This window comes from Nicotiana tomentosiformis, chromosome 3 (assembly GCF_000390325.3).
Source record: "Nicotiana tomentosiformis chromosome 3, ASM39032v3, whole genome shotgun sequence".
Classification (NCBI taxonomy): domain Eukaryota; kingdom Viridiplantae; phylum Streptophyta; class Magnoliopsida; order Solanales; family Solanaceae; genus Nicotiana; species Nicotiana tomentosiformis.
This window is the reverse complement of record NC_090814.1, coordinates 8,902,525-8,926,237: the sequence shown is the minus strand read 5'-3', so window position 1 is coordinate 8,926,237 and position 23,713 is coordinate 8,902,525. Positions and strand designations below refer to the sequence as shown.

The 23,713-nt window shown below is 40.1% G+C and overlaps 2 protein-coding genes across 2 annotated transcripts; one reads left to right on the top strand and one right to left on the bottom strand.

Annotated features, from left to right (window-relative positions):
• The first annotated feature begins 1,749 nt into the window (after positions 1-1,749).
• LOC104103997 (MATH domain and coiled-coil domain-containing protein At3g58340-like) lies at positions 1,750-3,472 on the top strand. The gene is made up of 5 exons (XM_009611979.1): positions 1,750-1,891; positions 1,992-2,091; positions 2,481-2,650; positions 2,779-3,019; positions 3,148-3,472. Exons 1-5 carry the CDS (start codon positions 1,750-1,752, stop codon positions 3,470-3,472), a joined length of 978 nt encoding a protein of 325 aa, XP_009610274.1.
• An 18,725-nt stretch (positions 3,473-22,197) lies between these two features.
• Positions 22,198-22,623, bottom strand: LOC138907333 (uncharacterized). Its single transcript, XM_070197929.1, has one exon. The coding sequence runs from the start codon at positions 22,621-22,623 to the stop codon at positions 22,198-22,200; it is 426 nt and encodes a 141-aa protein (XP_070054030.1).
• Positions 22,624-23,713: the final 1,090 nt, after the last annotated feature.

Below are 23,713 nucleotides of genomic sequence, written 5' to 3'. Positions count from 1 at the left end.
GGAGATGGTATCTAGACCTGGCTTACCCGGGCGGACAATCCGAGCCGAGGAGCGTCAAGCGTCACCAGTAGTAGAACATCACTGACTAGCTAACGACTCTTCTGCCTAAGCATGTGTGACTAAATCCTTCACCAGAAGCTGGTAGGTTAACTGGCTTTATCTCAAGACAGAAATTTTGTGATGCTGGTAGGCAAACACAACATAACTAACTATAAGAAGACTTAGAGGGGTGCGAGAGGATACAATTTATATGTACAGTTCAACAATATCAAAACGGATAAAAGTGGACCAGTAACACATTAGGCCCAAATAAATCACAATATATACAAAAATTAATAAAGCCAAACAAAGTCAATGTACAAGCTCGAATTCTTGGGGCGTCCCCAGCAGAGTCTCCATAGCTGTCACACCCCTTTTATGCTCCCCCAAAACGATAATGTGTTATGGATTGTGGGTTAAAGAGTTTTTCCAATTAAAGTGATAAATTTGAGTAGGGATTATTTTATTTATAGAGTCGCCACTTGGAATTGATTTTTGGTGTTCCAAGTCACCTTTTATTTGAATCCCTAATCAAAGGAAGGTTTGACTCTTTTACTATTGGTTTGCGAAAACAAAGTCCGGATAAGGAATTCTGTTGACCGGGGAGAAGGTGTAAGGCATTCCCCGATTTTCGTGGTTCTAGCACGGTCGCTTTATTGACTACAACTTGGCTTAAATTAATTTTGGATAAACTGTGATTTATTGATTTCCATGTTTTATCTATGTACGCTTTTATTGCTTGATTAGATTTATGAAAATTATCTTGAAACGAACCATGTGTGTGTAAATCCGTTTTATTTAGTGTGTTAAAATCATGTCACGTGTACTTGTACGATTAATAACACATTATTTATTAAGGTTGTTTCGCTCAAAGTTGCGCGAACGCATACTTCGGTTTTAGTTTGGGAATCATGGTCATGTCACGCGAACGTATACATAATCACGATAATTAATTAATTAATAAAGCACCTAAAACATATTAATTATATTCATAATTTGTTGTTTTCCTACCTTTGAGATTGTTGTGAGGCTCGAGAGTTATTATTGGAGCTATTTAAGCAATTATTTGTTACGTAAAATAAGCCAAATCACTTATCTCAAACCAAGTGTTAATGTACCGAATATTAAAATGTAAGAATAAACTAAAGTCCAAGATTACATCAATTACCATAAACCCGTGAATTTACAAAGCCCAACATGATTAACTGTCCTAAAGTTCCAATGAATTCAAACAAAGCTTCTTTAATCCAACATGATGATAATGTATTAACTATAATGAGGGGAGATAGCAAATCAACATACAACAAATATTAAATTGTAAATAATGAGCTAAGCATGAATCTCACAGATCAAGTCATGGCATAAGACAAAAGACTAGCTAATTAAGACTACTACTAAAGACAAAACAACACAGAAGAGCAACAAATAACCAGAATCTTTTACTATGCTAGCAAGACCAAATTGAGATAACATAAGTGTAAAGAATGGACCTTGTTGCTTGAAACTTCCTTTACATTGAAGAATCTCTATCGATGCCAAAATACAAGGAAATTGGCAACTACAATTTGACCGAAGCAAGAGAAAACAGGGACTTTCAAATGCAACAGAGCCAATCGATCATAACCTCGATGACGACCTGAAACCAAGATCTAGACGAAAATTATACCGACTCGACTAGCTTTGGACAACTAGTTCGGGTGGGTCATTTCGATGGATGTTTGTGGCCGGTTTTGGGCGGTGTTTAGTCGGGTTTTTGGTGCAGAATTTGGGACGGATTTTTTGGATTTTTTGGACTGGTATTTTAGCAATTTCGCAGCTGATTTGGCTGCTCTTTGGAGCTATCTTGCGGACAGTTTTTAGGGCTAGTTTGGGCGACGTTTTCGGTTGGGTTTTGGGGTATTCTTGGGGGTGTTTTAGAGTTGGAATTTGGGGTTATTTTTGCTCGTTTTTAGTGGTTAAAACTTGGAGTTCATGGGCTGAAAATGGAACTGAAGTTGCAGCTCTTTTAGTGATGTTAGAAGCTGGTTTTTCGGATTTCTTTGTTGCATTTTGGTGAGGGATTTGAGCTCATTTTTGGGCTATTCTTTGCTGGGTTTTAGGGCTGGACAATGATGGTTTTAGGTGGTCTTTTCAGCGGGGTCTCCTTTGTGTGGAAACAAGGCTGATCTTCTTATGAAGGAGGAGACATGTGGGGGGTTGTGAGTGGGGAGAAGCATGGGGATAAGGGAAAGTGGAGTGGGGACAAAGTGTGGGGGGACAAGCATGGGGGACAAAGGGAACTGGGGTGGGGACACGCGTGGAAAGATGGGAGCGGGAAAGATGGAATGAGAAGTAAGGTATTGGTGAGATGAGTGAGAAAAAATTCAAGCATGGTAAAAAATTAGGTGCTCACACTGATCCCGTGTAGTTATGAATTTAACTGTTCACTGCATTTTGGACAGGAAACTGATCATCTATCCTGATGGAGATGGAAGTGAAGATGGACGTGATCATATTTCTGTATACTTGGCCATAGCCGAGACAAACTCTTTACAGGCTGGTTGGGAGGTGAATGCCACATTTAGCTTCTTGATATTTGATCAAATTCATGACAAGTATCTTGTAATGAGAGGTATTGTGTTCCTTTTTCTGGAACTTCTCTTCTTTGAAGTTTCCAAAACCTGATAGTAGAATAAATAGATAATTTCAAATTTAAGTAGGACATAAAGTACTACTTCATATGACAATACTTTGTTACAGGAATGGAGCAACGATTCCACACTATCAAGACTGAATGGTGTTTCCCGAACTGTATATCTCATGAAACATTTAGAGAGCCCTCTAAGGGTTACCTTGTTAATGGCAAATGTGTCTTTGGAGTTGATGTATATGTCATCAAGAACCACGGAGTAGGTAAGTGCGTATCCTTGTTGGATCAGAGCAAATCTCGTAAGCACAAATGGAAGATTTCAGAATTCACAAAGGTGACGAATACTGTGAGGTCTGAAGAACAGTTGGGGGTTACAAATGGTATATTGTTCATGCTCTTTTTATCCGTCATATATATTTATATTCGTCGCACATGATTCTCTTTGTAGTGTAAATACAATTTGATGTGTTTGGATGCAGGAAACTTTGTCTATATCCAACAGGTGGTGATAAAAAAGGCGAGAACATCTCCATCTATCTTGAATCAGTTGATGCTAAAGGATTTGATTTCCGCAAAAGAATCCAGGCAAAATGTAGTATTTCTGTCAAAGATCAGATTACTGGTGCACATCACAAGATGACTTGTACGTTCTATTGGTTTGCAGCTGCTGCTCGCGGTTGGGGATGGCCGGCATTTATGCGGCTAAGTGTATTGAAGGATCCAAAGAAAGGCTTCCTTGTCAAAGACTGCTGCATTGTGGAAGCAGATGTTTCTGTACTTCATGTTGTCAATAGTTTAACTTAATCCTTCGTTTATGATATAACAACAATTAGAGATTTAGAGAACAGTTGAAAACTTACTAAATATAGAACAATGTTATTCTTTTGGGACTGACTAGAAAGGAAAGACTCTCCCATAAATGAGACGGAGAGAATACGATAAGGACTTTCTATGAGTTTGGTCAAGAATGGCCTTAGTTTAAATATTTGTGTCTCTTTTTGGTATATTTTTCTTCTGTTATCTGATTTATCGTCGTTCAGGGTTTGCTTTACTAGCTTTCGCATGACGTCTGATTATTTTGATCCTAACAGTACTAACGGTTGTCTATGAGTTTGGTCAGTAGCTAAGCATATGATATGTATGTGGTTCAACTATTCAAAAAATCTGAGCATTTAAGTCTAAGCCTTAATGATGGTTGGAGCAGTTCAGAATCATTTAAATCCCTTTGGAAACTCTTAGTATATGATTAATGAAGGATTTTTCTCTAACACCTATGTGCTATTTCATTGACTATAACATTTTATAAGTATGGTTACATGAGACTAAAGCTTGAAACTCTTGTTATAATTGGTTTTGCTGTTGGCTATACTGGTCCTCTATTTCTTGAAATCAGCTTGAGACTAACAGGGAAGCAATAGTAAAACATGAAGTCTTTCATTATATTACATCTTGCTAATTCATAAACTTTAATTACAGGCTTTCGTGAGCTTGTATCGGGTAAACTCTATAATTTGTTATTTGTAGCTTGAAAATAGCGAATACTACCTTATTTTATGAGCCTATTTATATTTTGACGGGCAACGTGGTCAAGATTAGTCCCCTATAGTCTGAAACCAAAAATTTCAACAAAATTTTGACGGTAAAAACTCGCATAAGTAATACTCTATGTGGTGGGGTTCGGATTTTGATAGCCAAACAAGTTTTTTCTCAGATCGTCATTTTTTCATTGGTTTTTGAATATTTTGAATTATTAATTATTTTAACTTATAGTGTTTTTTATGTTTTTCAAATATGTAACCTTTATTTTACAAAAAACTTAAAGATTCTATGTTCAAATTCACAATCAAATTACCAAATTTGACTCTAGATATCTGCAAATCTCACATAAATTGGAATAGAGAAAGTAGCATTAATGCCACAAAATTTTTTGTGTGTGTGTGTTGGGGGGGGGGGGGGGGGGATAACAGCTTGTTTGGATGGTTGTTGTGTATCGTTTCATAATGTATTATATAGCATTGTATTGTATTACAATGTATCGTTTTAATGTATACAATGTTTGGATAGATTGTAATGTTAGCCATCGTTTCATGATGTCATGCACCAATAATATGAAGAATAAACTTGCAATATTATAAAGAAAAAGTAAGGTACGAGGTAATATTAATATATAAAAAGGTTGGGTAAAGGATAAAATACGATTATTTAATAATAAAAAAGGATAATATGAGAGAAAAAATCAAGGTAGCGACAGGATCACACCAAATCGGTCGTTCCATAAAGTGGCACTTTTCGTCGTTACGTAACGACGAATTTAATGATACAATATAATAAAATTTAAATAACAATCAGAATAAACATTATATTTAATGTACCAATACGATACAATACAACAGGTTCAAACAAGGTGTAAGCCGTCAAAATTACTGTCTGTTTGAAAATAATGCCAATGGTGGACTAGCTTTTATTTTTGAAGGTGGTGGGTGGAGACAAGCCCACATCATATACAATATTGTCTATCTGAAATTATTCGAGGGCCTGTCTGTCAAATATGACACGTAGTTGAGCCAAGGATGTGTCATGACCTAAAATTCCACCACAAACGTCGTGATGACACTTAGTCTTTAAGATTAGATAAGCCGATTACAGTAACAATTTAAGCTATTTTTTTTTGAAACAATAGTTTAATACAAGTAACGAAACCAAAAGCGGAAACAATTATAACAATCTCCCAAGACTGGTAATACAGAGTCATGAACTCTAATTGAATACATGGAATGATTTCAAGGATCGAAATACAATATTGTTCAAATAATAGCTGACAGTACAATATAAGGAAAGACTCCAAGGGATTTCTACAATCAAGCAGCTCTACCTTGAATCCTTGCGATCAACAAGCTAACTCTGCCCGAGTACGATATCTCAAATACCTGGCTCTCCATAAAAAAGTACAGAAGTATAGCATGATTATACCACGGTCGGTACCCAGTAAGTATCAAGACTAACCTCGGTGGAGTAGTGACGAGGTACAGTCAAGACATTCACTAATCAAATACCTTATACAGTATAACAATATACAACTAATAATGGAAAACATGAAGTAATAGATGGCAACAAGAATCAACCAGTAATATAAATAATAAAGCAATAAGAACACCATAAAATATCGTTCAAACCAAATAAGGAACACAAGGATAGACAATTAATCAACTCTTTCTAACACAAGTTTTCATAATAAAGTCACTCTGTGGTACCTCATCTCATTTTTACAAATCACATGCCTCAACCCACCATCATATACTCACTGCACCTCGTGCCCACATCTCAAATCACAACCTCACGGACAACTCACGTGCCAATAGTATCAATATGTGGATCCGCACGAACAAGTCACGTGACAATAATATCAATATGTGGATCTGCACGGACAACTCACGTGCCAATTATATCAATATGTGGATCTGCACGGACAACTCACGTGCCAATAATATCAACATGTGGATCCGCACGGACAACTCACGTGCTGCACAGATAACTCACGTGCCAATAATATTAATATGTGGATCTGCACGGACAACTCATGTGCTGCACAGACAACTCACGTGCCAATAATACAATCCGTCCAGCATAGTCACAAGCTTACAATCTCAACATAAAACGGATAATACCAGAGTACATGGACATAATCAATAAATGTCATGTTTCGTACTCATAAACTAGTATAAGTAGTATGTTACAGTGTATGCATGTGCAACTGTACTACTGCAGCCCAAATCAACAAAAATGTCAAGTACATCAAATATCTCATCGAAAAAACAAGGCAAGTTACTCAAATATATAACAAACACAATGAATATACATTTCTTAAAAATAATTCCAATACCATACCAAGCCTTCGGCTCAACCACACTGAGTACAACAACAACAAAAATGACAACAATAGGAATGAGATGATTAAAGAAATACACCGAGAATAGCTACACCAAACTAAGGAAATTAAAGGTTATGAAACAGTCGATTGCAATAATAGTACCCAATAAGAGTCGGGGTCGATTTTCACAGGGAGCTATATATTGGAGTAAGGAGTATATATTGTAGTAAGCGAGTTAGACTATCTTAATTTATACTTCCACAAATTTGGGTTGTTTCTATGTCTAATTTAAAACTAAGATTGTAAAGTTGAGAAATAAAACTAAGAAATTATTTTTTGTTGTTTTTAAAGTTTTGTAAAAAACGTAGGGCTATGACCATCACCTAGGTGTTTGCCTAATGGAATATAAACCTTAATGCTTGTTCTATTGATCGGGGTGTATTATAGCTATCAACTCTCAATTACCCACTCAATACTTCTCAGTCAGAGAGTCCCAATTTGGCTTTCTCAAGTCCAAATGGGTATTGCACAAAATGGTTGATAAGATCTCAAGTCGGGTTATTACTATCTCTAAGTTTAACCCTTTAATTGGGCTTATCAATCTCTCAATTGACCCAATTTCTTGTTAGCCAAGTTTTCCTAGACTAAGTCTTTCTTTCTCAAGAAGAGACTAAGTCAACTAGGCATGAACTAATGTTTGAAAATATTAATTTCACAAATTAAAGCATGAACAAGGCTAAATAATAAATACACAATCATAAACAAGCATCAAGTCAAATACCCATAAGGTTTACACACTAGGGTTAGGTTACAACCCTAGTAAAAATCTAGCTACTCATGCTTGAAATTGAAGAAATAGAAGAAGAAATGATAATTAAACTCATATTGTAAAATTAAAATGATAAAATCTATGTTAAATATCCCAAAATATGAAAAACTACGAAAAGAAGCAAAGAGAAATGGCTACTATAGCTGCTAATGTTAAAGGTTGACCTAAAATTGTGAAACTCGTCTATTTATACAAGGCTGGAAATTTTGGACAAAAATGCCCTTCGGGAGATTGTGCGGCTGCACAATTCCATGTGCGGCCCGCAGATTTCTTCAACTTGTAGGAACTGGAGATCTGCGGACGCATAATTCTGATCTGCGACCGCGAGGCCTTCTTTATGTGGTCTGCAGAATTGTAACTGTGGTCGCATCTTGCTCTTCTGTGGTCCGTACAATTACATCTGCGGCCGCGTAGCACTTCTTCTGCGGCCGCACAATTCCTTTGCGGTCTGCCCTTCTGGGAGACTTGGAATGCACATTCTCTGAACTTCTGTTCCTAGCCATCTTCTGCGGTCGTACAATTAATGTTCGGGCCGCACTTTGCACAAAGGTTTGCTGCCTTTTTCTTCATCATCTGCGGCCGCAGATGATATTTTACTGTCCGCACTTGTGAGTTCATGTGTATTTTATGGCCTTGAGTTTAGATTACTCCTTTTTGAGTTGGATTTTATCTCGGGAGTCCATCTTCCAATATTCCTGCAATTTAGCAGATTTTATCAATTTTCGGAAATACAATTAAACGCTTTTGGACTAAAACAAAAGTTAAAAGGCGCTAATAAGTAGTCAAAATCCTCACTTATCAAGCCCGTACCTCGGAGCCCAACAAAATTTTACGAAATAGGAACACCCATTCCGATACGAGTCTAACTATACCAAAAGTATCAAATTCCGATAATGAATCGTCCTCCAAATCTCCATTTTACAATTTTGAAAGATATGACAATTTTTCTCAATTTCTTCCATTAAATTCGCAATAAATGATGAATATAACCATGAAATTATGAAATATAATCGCTTTCAGATATAGAACACCTATCCCATGGAATTATCTTTTCTCCTTTTGTGCCTTGATACCTCTTTCAAGTTCCTCGTCTCTCCCCCAAACTTACGTTTTTAGCCAAATGTTTCACAAGAGTGTTAAGAAAAGCTCGGGTGCCAAGAGAGGGTTATGACAAAACGGGTAAAGGATTGTAACATGATTATCAAATGAGAAAGGTTCGAGTCTCAAATGGGTTGACTAGGGATAACAATATTGGTGGGAAATGGAAAACTTCAAGCGGGTCAAGAAAAGCCTACAATCACTTCTCAAGCCAAGCAAAACTTGAAATTTTGCCTTGAAACACATTTGGGGCAAATTCTAAACCATTCGCACGGGTACTTGGACTTGCAATAAAAATATCTCACTTCTCACGTAGTTGGATTGTTAAAGAGGATAGAGTCGAGGGCCCACAACGACCATATTCAAGATTGAAAATCACTATGGTTCGATTAAACCACTCGATGATTGCCTAAGTCAACACAAGAGTCACAAGGTCACTAACTAGAGCTATTTCTTTCCAAAAACCTTGTTTTTAACTATAAGCAAGTAGTTAAGTGTGTTGGTACCAAGTGAAGCATGTTTGACTCTTCGAGCATGACTCAATTAGGTGTTTTTATTCATTACTACTACAATTATTACCTAAACACCAAAAATAGACTCAATCCCTTAAGAAGGTTGTTACGCCATCCATCGTTGGGAAGAGTCATCCGGTTCACACAAAAACTAAATTTGGAAAGAACCGTGGCATTAAGAAAACCAAAGGCTTATTATCTCCTAAAACATAAAAAGAAGCTATTAAATAAAAAAAAGCTACTAATTCAAAAAGAAAACAAACATAAAGATAAATAAGCTATAAAGCAAAACACTATTAAAAGCGTAATGAATATACATAATGAGAGAGAAGAGAGAATATATACATAATGATAAAGGAAAAGAGAGAGTATATACAGAATAAGGGGAAAAAGGGAAATACTGTCAGTTATTACATACCAATTTGTCTCAGAATCATCAAAATATATCAAATAAACTCCCCCCTCCCCCGAATAAAAATAAGCATTGTCCCCAATGCTTAACAAAATAAGAGTAAAGGAAGGGTGAGGGTGAAGAAAACTTCCTATGGCTCTGTGGCCATCTCTGTGTCCCCAGTAGTGGCACCGACCTCTGCCTCATCCAATTAGATCTCATCATCCTCAACTTCGGGAGTGGCTGGGTTGGTGAACATCTGACGTACTACCTCGACAGTGTCAGCAGCAAGGTCTGGCTCCTCATATTGGCCAGCTGGTATTGTATGTGCTGTAGGATCTGGGCCCGGGTGGTGCGGGTCAATCAGCATATCAAATGGAATGTCTTCTGCTGCCGCAATCTTCGTAACCTGGCTCCAAAGCTCGTCCACTGACTTCTTAGAGGGCTGCCACTTTCTTATCTTCTTTACTTTTTTACCCAACTCTTCGATCACTGACCCATGCTGCACCAAAGTGGCCATGATTGTGTTCTGATTCTCCAGGAGCTTCTTCAAAGTTTCTTCAACTATGGGGGGAATCTGGGGTGCCTGAATAGAGGATTATGTTGCAACTGTACTGGATATGTTAGACAGCTTTGCAGTAGCTGTCTGCATCCAATTGTTGAGGCTCGCCAGTGTCTGGGAGACTCGCAGCACAGATAGTGGAGCAGTGGGCATCTGCACCGGCTTCAAAGCCGGGGTGGAAGGCACTGAGGCTGAAGGTGGGGGCATGGCTGTTGCACTGGCTGAAGGCTCTGCTGAAGTGGACGGAAGGTCGGTTGTCTTTGCAGCTACCACCGATGGCTCATCAGACTGGCTTGTGGTGGTAGTCGGCTGACCCTTTTTCTTAGGGTTATGTGCATCCATCAAAGAATACCATGAGAAGGGCTTCTTAGCCCGAACCTTCGTGCGAAAATCTCTCGGCTCCACCCGTGCATCTGTAAGGTACTCAATAATGGTGTTGGGATACGGGTATGAGGTATCAGCTTGCCTGGCGACTACAGACATGTTGACCGATATCACGACACCCACATTGATCAGGTACCCGGCCATGATGGAGGCGACTAGAATTGCCCGCGGGATAGGAAGGTTTGTTTCATTCAGGAACAGGTCTAGTCTGCTGTAGACAAAGGTCTGCCATCCCTTCGCCTCAAAGTTTAGGGTGTTTCACTGAATAGGAATCCCTGCTGTGATCCATGGTGGTGGTGGCCCCGGAGCTGCCAGAATCTCAGCTAGCCATGGGCGAGCTGCATCTCCCATTGCCATCTTCTCCAAGTACTGTGCCGGCTCAACATCATCAAATCCCAAGTAGGAGTTCAGTGTGTGCTGGTCAAAACGCACCTTCAGGTTCCTCACTTTAGTCACTTTTGTCCCTTTCTTTATGTGCACCACATTGGCGTAGAACTCTCGGACAAGATACTCCTTTGCATCCACTACGCTTTGGGTGTACCACACCCACCCCTTTCGCTCTCGGAACTACCTTAAGGCTGCCGGATTGTACTTTTCAAGGTCTTGTAATTGAAACTATCGCTCAATAGTGAGAAACCTCACCGGCCACCACTCACGGAAGCTAGTGAAGGCAGCCAGACTGATGAACTGGTCCTCCAAGACCTCTTTCTTCTTCGACCGCTTAAGGCCGGCAACTGTAGTGTCTCCCCTTCGAACATCATCTGGAATATCATCAACTGTAGTCACTGGTGCCTCAGGGACAGGTGTAGAGGAGGGCTTAGAAGCCTGACTGGCACTCTTCGAACCCTCGGAGGTGCTATGTGATGGGGAAGGCTCATCCCAAAGTTGATACCTTCCTGATGGCTTTGATTGGACAGTCAACTGCTCTTGAGCTGAGTTGCCCTCCGATGCTTCCCTAGACGGGACATAAGAACTGGATTCGGAAGGTTTTGCATTTCTCCCTCGGCCGATTATAGCCTTCTTTGTGATTATCTTTTGAAGGGCGGGGGGTAAAACACTCTTGCCTCGACCCCTGGAAGGTTCACCCCTCCCTTTTGAAGTATTACCTCCGCCTCGAGATCTAACCATTTTTTGTAACAAGCAACAACAGGTGTCAGTTGTAATTCAAGTGCAAACATACAAGAACACATTAGAGAGACAGTGAGCAACACAGTGTAAAACATGCTTACAGGGTAGAGGAGTGCGGTCCGAAGAATTATTAGTGCGTCCGTAGGCTGGGCATTGCGGACCGCATAATTTAATCTTGCAGCCACATAACTAGATCTGCGGTCCACACAATTATCAGTGCGATCGCAGAATTGGAGTACGGTCCGCACATTTTCTATCGCGGTCGCACATGTGAGTTATCAAATTGATAACTCTCTGATGACAGAGAACTAGCTGTTCTGCGGCCGCGATGAGTTTCCTGCAGTCCGCACAATTTGCATTGCAGCCGCAGAATCATGCTTGCTTAAAGTACCTTAATCTCAATTTTTGCGGACCGCACAATTTTTTGTACGGCCGCAAATTTCAAAACAAATGTGAACAGAGTTCTAGGGTTTACAATTTTTGCACAAATTGGACATGGTATTAACATTTAAGCATGATAATCAATTCACCCATTCCCCTTAGAACAATTACTAGTTGACCTACTACAGTTTTAACCCCACATAGTTGTAAAATTGAATTATACTGACAAATGACCTAAAACTAATTAACAAATTTTAAATTAAACTAAAATTTGAAAAATTGTACAAGTAATTGAGACATACCAGATATGAAGTAGTGCAAATGAGTGATCACATATGTTGATTGTATGTGGCAGATGATTTACCAGATGGTTTCAATATTTTAGATTTGTGAGTGTTGAGAGAGGGGAAAAAATAAACAGTAGCCCCTAGGTCTACTATTTATACTGGACAGTCTAAGTAAGGGACAAAGGTTGAGTGAGGCCGCAGAATTCCTACTGCAGTCTGTACTCTGTTATCTGGGGCTCAAAAGCCTTTGTTGTTGTGTGGTCCGCAGAATTTGCTGTGCGGACGCAGAATTTGTTGCGGACTGCATATTTTGACTTGCGGCCGCACTTTGGCCATTTATATGACAAACCAACTTCATAGAGTTTGCATTTTTCCATTTCAATTTGTGCGGTCCGCACTGTAATTGTGCGGCCGCAGTTCGCCTTTTGTTGGAGCACCTAAAATTGTGTAGTCTGCACAATATACTTGCGATCCGCACTTTGTCCACACTTAGCTAATTTTCTTGGCAGAATTATTGTAAAGAACACTCATCCCTGCAACACACTTCAAATCCAGTTAGCATAAAAATAACACCTATCTACAAAAGAATAAAAGAAAATAAAAAGAAAAACATGGGTTGCCTCCCAAGAAGTGCTTGATTTAACGTCGCGACGCGACGCAGATTACCATCATTTGAAATGAATAACTGCCACCACATGGCTATCATCAACCTTTCCCAAATAATGCTTTACCCGATGACCATTGACTCGGAATACCTCATCATTTTTGTTCTTCAAGTCTAATAAACCAAAAGGTGTCACACCCACAATTTCAAAAGGACTACTCCACTTAGATTTCAGCTTTCCGGGAAACATCTTCAACTGTGAGTTGAACAAAAAAACAAGATTGCCCACCCTGAACTCCCTATTGCAAATGTATTTGTCATGGAGGTATTTCATCTTCTCTTTGTACAAGGACGAACTTGCATAGGCATGGTACCGAAACTCATCCAATTCATTCAAATGTGGAACCCGCAAGTTAGCGGCTGCATCCCAATCAAGATTCAATTTCTTTAAAGCCCACATGGCTTTGTGCTCAAGTTCCACCGGAAGATGACAAGCTTTGCCAAACACCAACCGATATGGATACATCCCGATTTGAGTTTTAAAAGCAGTCCGATAAGCCCATAGTGCATCATCAACCTTTTTTGACCAATCCGTCTGATTAGCATTCTTTATTTTAGACAATATACTCTTTATCTCCCGGTTGGAGACTTCCACTTGACCGTTAGCTTATGGATGATAGGGAGATAACTTTATGAGTGACACCATACTTGCTAAGAAAAGTGTCAAAAGCCTTGTTGCAAAAATGCTACCCCCCATTGCTTATGATAGCCCGCGGAGTACCAAATCTTGTGAAAATATTCTTCTTCAAGAATGCCACCACACTTATCACTTCATTGTTGGGTAGATCAATGGCCTCAACAAATTTAGACACATAATCAACCGCAACCAAGATGTAGGTGTTTCAACAAGAATTCACAAAAGGACCCATGAAGTCAATACCCCACACATCAAAGATGTCAATCTCCAAAATGGTAGCGAGAGGCATTTCATTCTTCTTCGAGATTCTACCGGCCAGTTGGCATTCTCACATCTTTTCACCATATCACTTGCATCTTTGTAAAGAGTGGGCCAATAGAAACCGCAACTTAGCACTTTGGCCGCCGTTCTTGCTCCGCCATGGTGACCACCATAAGGCGAAGAATGGCAAGCCTCAAGAAAAACACTTTGCTCTTCATTCGGTACACATCTTCTAATTATCCCATCCATGCAAATCCAGAAAAGGTATGGCTCATCCCAATAATAATCTTGACAATCCCGTTCGAGCTTCTTCCTTTGATTTGAAAAGAACTCATCCGGGATAATTTCACACACAAGGAAGTTTGATAGATCCGCGAACCATGGCACCTCCTTCATTGAGATAGCCAAGAGTTGCTCATCGGGGAAAGAGTCATTGATTTCAAGGCCATCATTCGGCCTCCCCTCCTCCTCCAAACGAGACAAGTGGTCCGCCACTTGATTTTCACTCCGTTTTCGATCTTGGATATCAATATCAAACTCTTGCAACAATAGCACCCATCTTATCAACTGAGCTTTTGAATCTTTCTTGCTCATAAGATAGCAAAGTTCTGCATGATCCGTATAAAAAATGACCTTTGCACCCATCACGTATAGACGGAACTTCTCAATTGCAAACACAATGGCAAGGAGCTCTTTCTCTGTAACAGTGTAATTGACTTGGGCATCATTCATGGTCTTACTATCATAGTAGACCGGATGAAAAATCTTGTTGATGTATTACGCCAAACCTACTCCAACTGCTACATCACTAGCATCGCACATGAGCTCAAAAGGAATACTGCAATTAGAAGCGGTGATAATGGGAGTGGTTGTCAACTTGAACTTTAGCAATTCAAAGGCTCTCATGCAATCATCATTGAAGTGAAACCTAACATCTTTCTCTAAGAGCTTGCACAATGGGTTCACCACTTTAGAAAAATCCTTTATGAAGCGCAAGTAGAACCCCGCGTGACCCAAGAAATCACCTCTATATTCGCCTTGTCGACCTCTATGCCATTCTTTGAAATTTTATGGTCAAGGACAATGCCTTCCTCGACCATAAAATGGCATTTCTCCCAATTTAGCACCAAGTTTGTTTCTTCACACCTTGCCAATACTCTATCCAAATTTGCCAAGCAATCATCAAAATAATCCCCGACTACCGAGAAGTCATCCATGAAGACTTCAAGGTAGTCCTCGGCCATATCCGTAAAGATCACCATCATACACCTTTGAAAAGTTATCGGTGTATTACACAAGCAAAATGGAATCCGCTTGAAAGCGAAAGAACCATAGGGACATGTGAAAATTATTTTCTCTTGATCTTCCAAGGCAATAAGTGTTTGGTTGTAGCCCAAATATCCATCTAGAAAATAATAGAAACCATGGCCGGCCAACCTATCAAGCATTTGGTCAAGGAAGGTAAGTGGAAAATGATCCTTTCTTGTGATTTTGTTAAGCTTACGATAGTACATACATACTCTCCACCCAGTCACCATTCTTATGGGAATCAACTCATTCTTGTCATTCGTGACCACCGTCATTCCCCCTTCTTTGGGACACATTGCACCGGAGAAGTACACGATCTATCGGAAATGGGGTAGACAACCCCGACATCCAACCACTTAATAATCTCCTTTTTCACCACGTCTTGCATAGCTTCGTTGAGTCTCCTTTGATGTTCAATAGATGGTTTGGCCTCTTCCTCCAAGTTAATCTTGTGCATGCAAAATGTGGGGCTTATTACCCGAATATCCGCCAAAGTCCACCCAATAGCTTTCTTCCTCTTGTAGAGCACCGCCAATGTAGAGTCAACCTGCATGATAGTCAAACAAGAGGAAAGAATAACCGGTAAAGTAGAGCGAGGACCAAGAAATTCATACCGAAGATGTGGAGGCAATGGCTTCAACTCCAAGGTATGAGGCTCTTCAACTGAAGGCTTTGTAGGAGGAGTTTTCCTATTCTCAAGATCCAAGGAAAGTTTCTGGAGTGCGTAGTTGTACGATCCCATTCCTTGCAAAGAATTCACAAATTACAAGAAGCCATCAGTCTCATCATCATCAAAGTTGAGCAAGACGGCCTCCAATATATCACCCACAATACAGATGAGGTGGCTTAGGTAATGGCGCCTTAACCTTTTACACTACCAGTTCCGGTATGTCAATATCATGATCCCTAGATGGATTCACTTTCTCTTGAGTCTCTCTCACATTGTCATCAATATCAATTCGCACTTCATCATTTGCTTGCACCACATTGTTAGGGATCTCCTCTTCTTCTACCACTTGCTCATCATCTAAAGTTGCCTTTGAATTGAGGTAGGTGCATTCCCACCTCTTCCACTTCTTGTAGTAATGGCCATGGCATGTTCCGTGTTGTTCCCACCCTTTGGGTTTACCACCGTGTCACTTGGTAGTGCCCCCTTAAGACGAGAATGTAAATCTTGGGAGATTTGCCCCATTTGCACTTCTAAGTTGCGGATCGATGTGTTGTGTGAAGTAAGTTGGGCATCAGAATCGGCATTCTTCTCCATCATTTGTTTGAACATGTTCTCAATACGACCTATTTCATTGATGGAAGATCTAGGACCATGGAAAGGGTAAGGAGGTGGGTTGCTCGATTGTTGATACATCGGGGGCCTTTGAAAACTCGACCCCTAATTGCCTTGATTGTTACTCCACCCGCCTTGATTGTCGCCTCCCAAATTTTCTTGATTATTGTTGTTATGCCAATTCCCTTGATTATTGCTTCCACTCTAATTGCCTTGATTGTTGTTGTTATTCCAATTGCTTTGATTGTTTCCACCACTCCAATTACCTTGGTTGTGAGAATTCCAATTGCTTTGATTATTCTGAGGTCTCCATTGTTGTTGGCTAGGGCCTTGGAAGTTGTTTCTTTGCCCTTGAAAGTTATTCACATATTGGACCTTTTCTTCTTGGTCATTGTAAGATTCATCTTTATCAAATTCGCTATCATCTTGCACAAAATTGTCTACTCTTTGTTGCAGTTGTGGATTTCTTTTTCTTCACTTGTTCACCATCATACCTACTCCCTCCATTGCATTGACTTTCCTCGGGTTTTGCACTTGTTGAAGTTGAGCCTTTTCCAATTGGTTCATGGTGGTAGTCAACTCGGCTATGGTTTGTCCATGATCATGCAACTCTTTGTGAAGGAGAATTACATTAGGATCACCTTATGGAACATTGGCCCGATATTGCCATGCCGATGAAGTATCCGCCATCTCATCCAAGATATCACATGCCTTCGCATAAGGCGTCGTCATGAAGTTCCCACCGGCAAGTTAATTCACTACACATTGGTTGGTTGTATTGATCCCCTGATAGAAAGTTTATTGAATCATGTTTTCTGTTATATCATTGTTGGGGCACTCTTTCACCATTGTTCTATACCTTTCCCATATCTCGTGTAGTGGTTCATTGAGCTCTTGCTTGAATGCTAGAATTTTCATCCCAAAGAATAGCCATGTGCCCGGGAGTAAAGTACTTAGAAATAAATTTCTCCGCTAACTCATCCCAAGTATGAATGGAATGATTTGACAAACGTTCAAACCAATCTAAATCTTTCCCCCGTAGAGAGAAGGGAAAAGGCCTTAGCCTCACAGCATCCTCAGAGACATTTGTTTGTTTACTCCCCCAACACGTATCTATGCACCCGTTCAAGTGTTTGTATGCATTTTGACCAGGTGCGCTGATGAAGAACCCTCGTTGCTCGAGCAAAGTGAGCATCACGTTGGTTATTTGAAAGTTTCCCGCCCTAATACAGGGAGGGACAATGGCACTTGCATACCCTTCATTCGACAACACCCGGTGTAGAGCCGCTTGTGGTGGAGGTGGGGTGGAGTGGGTATATTGTCATGAGGCGGTCAACCTCGTCTATTTGCTTGAGGTTCAAGAGGGACCTCATCCATTTGATCATACTCAACGTCCACATATCCCAAAGGTAAGTTTTCAAGCTCATTATTTGCCATGATTGCACCTACAATTTCGCAACACGTTAGTAATATGAAAGGAAAAGAAGATATTCCAAAAAAATACCTAAATATATAGTTAACACCATTTTTAGCTCCCTGGCAATGACGCTAAAAATTGATCTAGTCTAATTTCACACCTCAATTCAAGGTTATGAAACAATCGATTGCAATAATAGTACCCAACAAGAGTAGGGGTCGATTTTTACAGGGAGCTACATATTGGAGTAAGGAGTATATATTGTAGTACGTGAGCTTGAATATCTTAATTTATACTTCCACAAATTTGGGTTGTTTCTATGTCTAATTTAAAACTAAGATTGTAAAGTTGAGAAAAAAAATAAGAAATTATTTTTTGTTGTTTTTCAAGTTTTGTGAAAAACCTAGGGCTATGACCATCACCTAGGTGTTTGCCTAATGGGATATAAACCTTAATGCTTGTTCTATTGATCGGGGTGTATTATAGCTATCAACTCTCAATTACCCACTCAATACCTCTCAGTCAGAGAGTCCCAATTTGGCTTTCTCAAGTCCAAATGAGTATTGCACAAAACGGTTGATAAGAGCTCAAGTTGGGTTATTACTATCTCTAGGTTTAACCCTTTAATTGGGCTTATCAATCTCTCAATTGACCCAATTTCTTGTTAGCCAAGTTTTCCTAGACTAAGTCTCTCTTTCTCAAGAAGAGACTAAGTTAAGTAGGCGTGAACTAATATTTGAAACCATTAATTCCACAAATTAAAGCATAAACAAGGCTAAATAATAAATACACAATCATAAACAAGCATCAAGTCAAACACCCATAAGGTTTACACACTAAGGCTGGGTCACAACCCTAGTAAAAATCTAGCTACTCATACTTGAAATTGAAGAAATAGAAAAAGAAATGATAATTAAACTCATATTGTAAAATTAAAATGATAAAATCTATGTTAAAATATCCCAAAATATAGAAAACTACTAAAAGAAGCAAAGAGAAACGGCTACTGTAGCTGCTAATGTTAAAAGTTGACCTAAAATTGTGAAACTCGTCTATTTTTACAAGGCTGAAAATTTCGGACAAAAATGCCCTTCTGGAGGTTGCGCGGCTGCACAATTTCATGTGCGGTCCGCAGATTTCTTCAACTTGTAGGAACTGGAGATCTGCGGATGCATAATTTTGATATGCGGTCGCGAAGCCTTCTTTATGTGGTCCGCAGAATTGTAACTGTGGTCGCATCTTGCTCTTCTGCGGGCCGTACAATTACATTTGTGGCCACGTAGCACTTCTTCTGTGGCCACACAATTCCTGTGCGGTCTGCACTTCTGGGAGACTTGGAATGCACATTCTCTAAACTTTTGTTCCTAGCCATCTTCTGCGGCGTACAATTCATGTGCGGGCCGCACTTTGCACAAAGGTGTGCTGCCCTTTTCTTCATCATCTGTGGCCGCAGATGATATTTTATTGTCCACACTTGTGAGCTCATGTGCATTTTATGGCCTTGAGTTTAGATTGCTCTTTTTTTGTGTTGGATTTCATTTCGGGAGTCCATCTTCTAATATTCCTGCAATTTAGCAGATTTTATCAGTTTTCGGGAACACAATTAAACGCTTTTGAATTAAAACAAAAGTTAAAAGGCGCTAATAAGTAGTCAAAATCCTCACTTGTCAAGCCCGCACCTCGGAGCCCGACAAAATTTCATGAAATAGGAACACCCATTCCGATACGAGTCTAACTATACCAAAATTATCAAATTCCGATAACAAATCGTCCTCCAAATCTCCATTTTATATTTTTGAAAGATTTGACAATTTTTCTCAATTTCTTCCATTAAATTCGCAATAAATGATGAATATAACCATGGAATTATGAAATATAATCGCTTTCGGATATATAATACTTACCCCAATCAAGCTCGTGAAGAACCCCTCCAAAGTCACCCAAAACCGAGACTTTCAATATCAAAAGAAATGAAGAAAAATAGCCAACTTCGACCCCTTAACATTATTCTAGAATCGCACCTGCGGCATCACTTTTGCGACCAAATTTGCACATTTGCGAAGAAGCACTGGAGACATCCCTTCGCACCTGCAGACAGAGCTCCGCTTCTGCGAGAGGTGCGAGCCAAACTGCCGCTTTTGCGATGCCTTCCGCGCATGCGTTAAACTTTCCATTCCAACGGATGCATAAGTGCGCATAGTGTTCCGCTTCTTCGGTTTCCTCCCTTCCAGTCCAATGTCGCTTCTACGACATTGTGGCGCACCTACGCCTAGTGGTCCGCACGTGCGACCACACCAGAAGTTTGCTAACCAGCCTTAACCAAAAATGATTCAAACGATCCGAACCTCGTCTGAATATACCAACAAGTCCCGTAACCCAACACGGACCTACTTATGGTCTCAAATCACATCAAACAACATCAAAATTACGAATTGCACCTCGAATCGAACTTATGAATTTTCAAATCTTTGAACTTCTATAATTTACGCCGAAATATATCAAATCAATCCGAAATGACTTCAAATTTTCCACACACGTCATAAATGACATATTGGACCTATTCTAATATCTGGAATCGAAATCCAAACCTGATATCCACAAAGTCAACTCCCGGTCAAACCTCTAAATCTTCCAAACCTTCAACTTTCCAATTTTAGCCAAAATGCGCTGGATTATCCTACGGACTTCCAAATCCAAATGCGGATGTACGCCTAAGTCAAAAATCACCATACTAAGTTATTGTAATCCTCAAAACACCATTCCGGAGTCGTCTATGCAAAAGTCAAACTTCGGTCAACTCCTTTCACTTAAGCTTCTAAAATAAGAATTTGTTCTTCCAAATTGATCCTCAATCACCCGAAAATCCAATGCGACCACACACGCAAGTCATAATACATATTGCGAAGATGCTCGAGGCCTTAAACCGTTGAACATGATGCTAATTCTCAAAACGACCAGTCGGGTCATTACATTAAACAGCGACCTCTCTTAAACAAACGTTCGTCCCCGAACATCCCAAGACCATTCTGAGGACATCAAATTACTGAGTGTATTCATCATATATATACTCGCAGGTGATCCCACGTCACCGTAATCGACATAAGTCCGATAACTTCATCTCAATTGAAGATTACTTCTCCAATCCGCACGTATAAACCTTAGAAATAAATTTCTTACACTCCAATCATTTTCAAAAGGACCGATTCTCACATCAACACAGGGTATCAGCCTCATCCGGCTGTAGCAACTCGGGCTTACACTCACCATAAATAACCACACGACGTAACACATTATACATAGGTCCATAATAATAACTCTGGCCACAATGGCTGCCCATAATCGATTACATCACCACCAATTAACCTCATATAAGTTAAAACCTCGTTTCAAACCTTAACAACACTGGCAACAACACGAGGAACATGAAGACCTTATAACTATTCACCCGAATCATCAGTTCATGTTTAACGCCACCTGGGCACACACCTCGTAAGCTAAAACCCAATAAATACTACGCGATTATAGCTAAATATGTAAAGATAAACACATAAGAAAACTATCAAATAATCCCAACATGCATAACTCTATATCAGTACTATAATACAAACTAATTTTACAAGGGAATCAAAACACATGAATTTACCACAAGGATCTCATCCTGATATAACTTCCACCGCGACACGTAGCCCCATTTTAACATATTAAACCCATGGAAGGTGAGGATCCCATCCTCCATTCTGAATCACAAGTAATATACACATCGTGCCAACCGAAACCTTCCTTTTTCTTCTTTTAAATAAATTCCGTTAAACAAAATCACAATACATAATGAACACCCATACCATAGGGCATCTAATTCACAAATTGTAACCAAACTATCCTGAAATTACATCAAAACTCACCGTACTGAGTAACAGAAAGTCACTTTTAGCCTTATAACTCTCAATAGTGAACGAAACAAAAATAATAGACATTGGCTAACACCATAGAATCTCCCAACATGGATAAACACATAAGCGGAGTACAAAATCACGAAGCTCACCATATATGAAGCATGATATGAGGTCTTACCTCGATAAGCGAAACCGAATCAAAATATGGATAGTGCTCGTCTATAACAATCAAAATCATACCTGTAACAACACCATCGATGTAGCAGCCTCAGTCATACCATGGCAAATACACCAACGGGCCGAGCCTCCCCCTCTAGGGCACCCTCTACCCGCCTATCCTCCATCTCTAATTGGCTGTGCAGGTGGAGTAGTAACTGGAATAGAGCATGTAGCCTGAGTGCTCTGATGAAATACGCCACTCCCAGGTTTAGGACAATCTCTCATGATGTGTCTAGTATCACCATACTCATAATAACCCCTCTGTGTGTGCGACTGCTCATACTGAGTCTGTGCCGGATAACTTGAATAACCACTGTAAAAATCCCGTGTCGGTGGTGCACTAAAAGATGACTACTCCATTTGAGTACCTTGACTAACTGGAGCATCACGAGTAGTCTAATGTGCAGACTAGGTAAGCCAATTGCCCGAGCCTCCGCCACAATGAGTCATAGCTGCAGAGTAGAATCCACTGAATCCTCTAGAACCTCGAGACCTCTTGGTCTCCTTAATTTCCTTTTCCTCATCCCGAAAACGTTCTAACATCCTAGCGATTTCCAACACTTGCTGAAATGGAGTATCGGTCTGTAGTCCCCGAGCCATACAGAATCTAAGATCATAACTGAGTCCTTTAATGAATCTGCAGACTTCCTCTCTGATGGTAGGAACCAAAGTAGGTGCATGACGAGCTAACTCATGGAACGTGATAGCATATTCTGACACCATCATGGTGCACTGACACAACCGTTCAAACTCTGTTCGCCATGCACCCCGGAGGGTATGGGGAACAAACTCCCTCAAAAACATCTTTGAAATCTGAGCCCAAATGGGTGGCATTGCATCGGCTGGTCTACCCTATTCATAAACTTGCCACCATTGATACGCTGCTCCTGACGACTGAAATGTAGTAAAGGCAACTCCGCTCACTTTCACAATGCCCATGGTGCGGAGAATACGATGACACTTTTCTAGAAATCCCTGAGCATCCTCGGTAGTTGTGCCACTAAAGGTAGGTGAACTATACCTTTTGAACCTTTCAAGCCTCTTTTGTTCCTTTTCTGATGCCCTTGCCTAGCCTCGGGCTGAACCGGAATAACAGGCTATACCGGTACTACACCTGGAACCTAACTAATGTGAACTCGTTGCTCTAGAGTACATGCGGTAGTAGTATGATCTCCTCCCCCTATATGCGAAGTAGTTGGTGCAACAAAGATCAATCCCGCCTGAGCCAATGTGCCAAATATGCTCAGGTACTGTGTTAAAGTCTCCTGAAGTCCGAGGGTAACAACAGGTGCCTCCGGTACCTGTCCCCAATTGGAGCTACTAGCGGCTCCTCAACTATTTCTCTGACAGCTGTCATGCTCCTTGGATTATTTACAAGTGGTATTCAAGCTCTTATTTTGGCAAGATGATCTAGCTGCGACATATGTCCTTCTTCGGCCTCTACCTCAGTCCCGACCTCTCGCGACTCTAGCAAGGTGTCCGAGTGTCTACTCAACTGACCCCGTAACGCGTGTCCTCACCATCTGTGGGAGAATAAAGACACAAAGGCTCAACTCTAAAATCAACAAATTCGCACAATAGGAATGAAAGTAGTGAAAATTTTCCTAATAGTTCTGTAGCCTCTCATAGATAAGTACAGACGTCTCCGTACTGATCCGCAAGACTCTACTAAACTCGTTCGTGACTCGTAGAACCATGAACCTATAACTTTGATACCAACTTGTCATGACACAAAATCCCACCATAAGCGTCGTGATGGCACTTAGTATCTAAGACTAGGTAAGCTCATTACAATAACATTTCAAGCCATTTTTTTTAAAACAATGGTATAATACAAGTGACGAAACCAAAAGCGGAAACAATTATAACAACCTCCCAAGCCTGGTAATACAGAGTTACGAACTCTAACTGAATATATGGAATG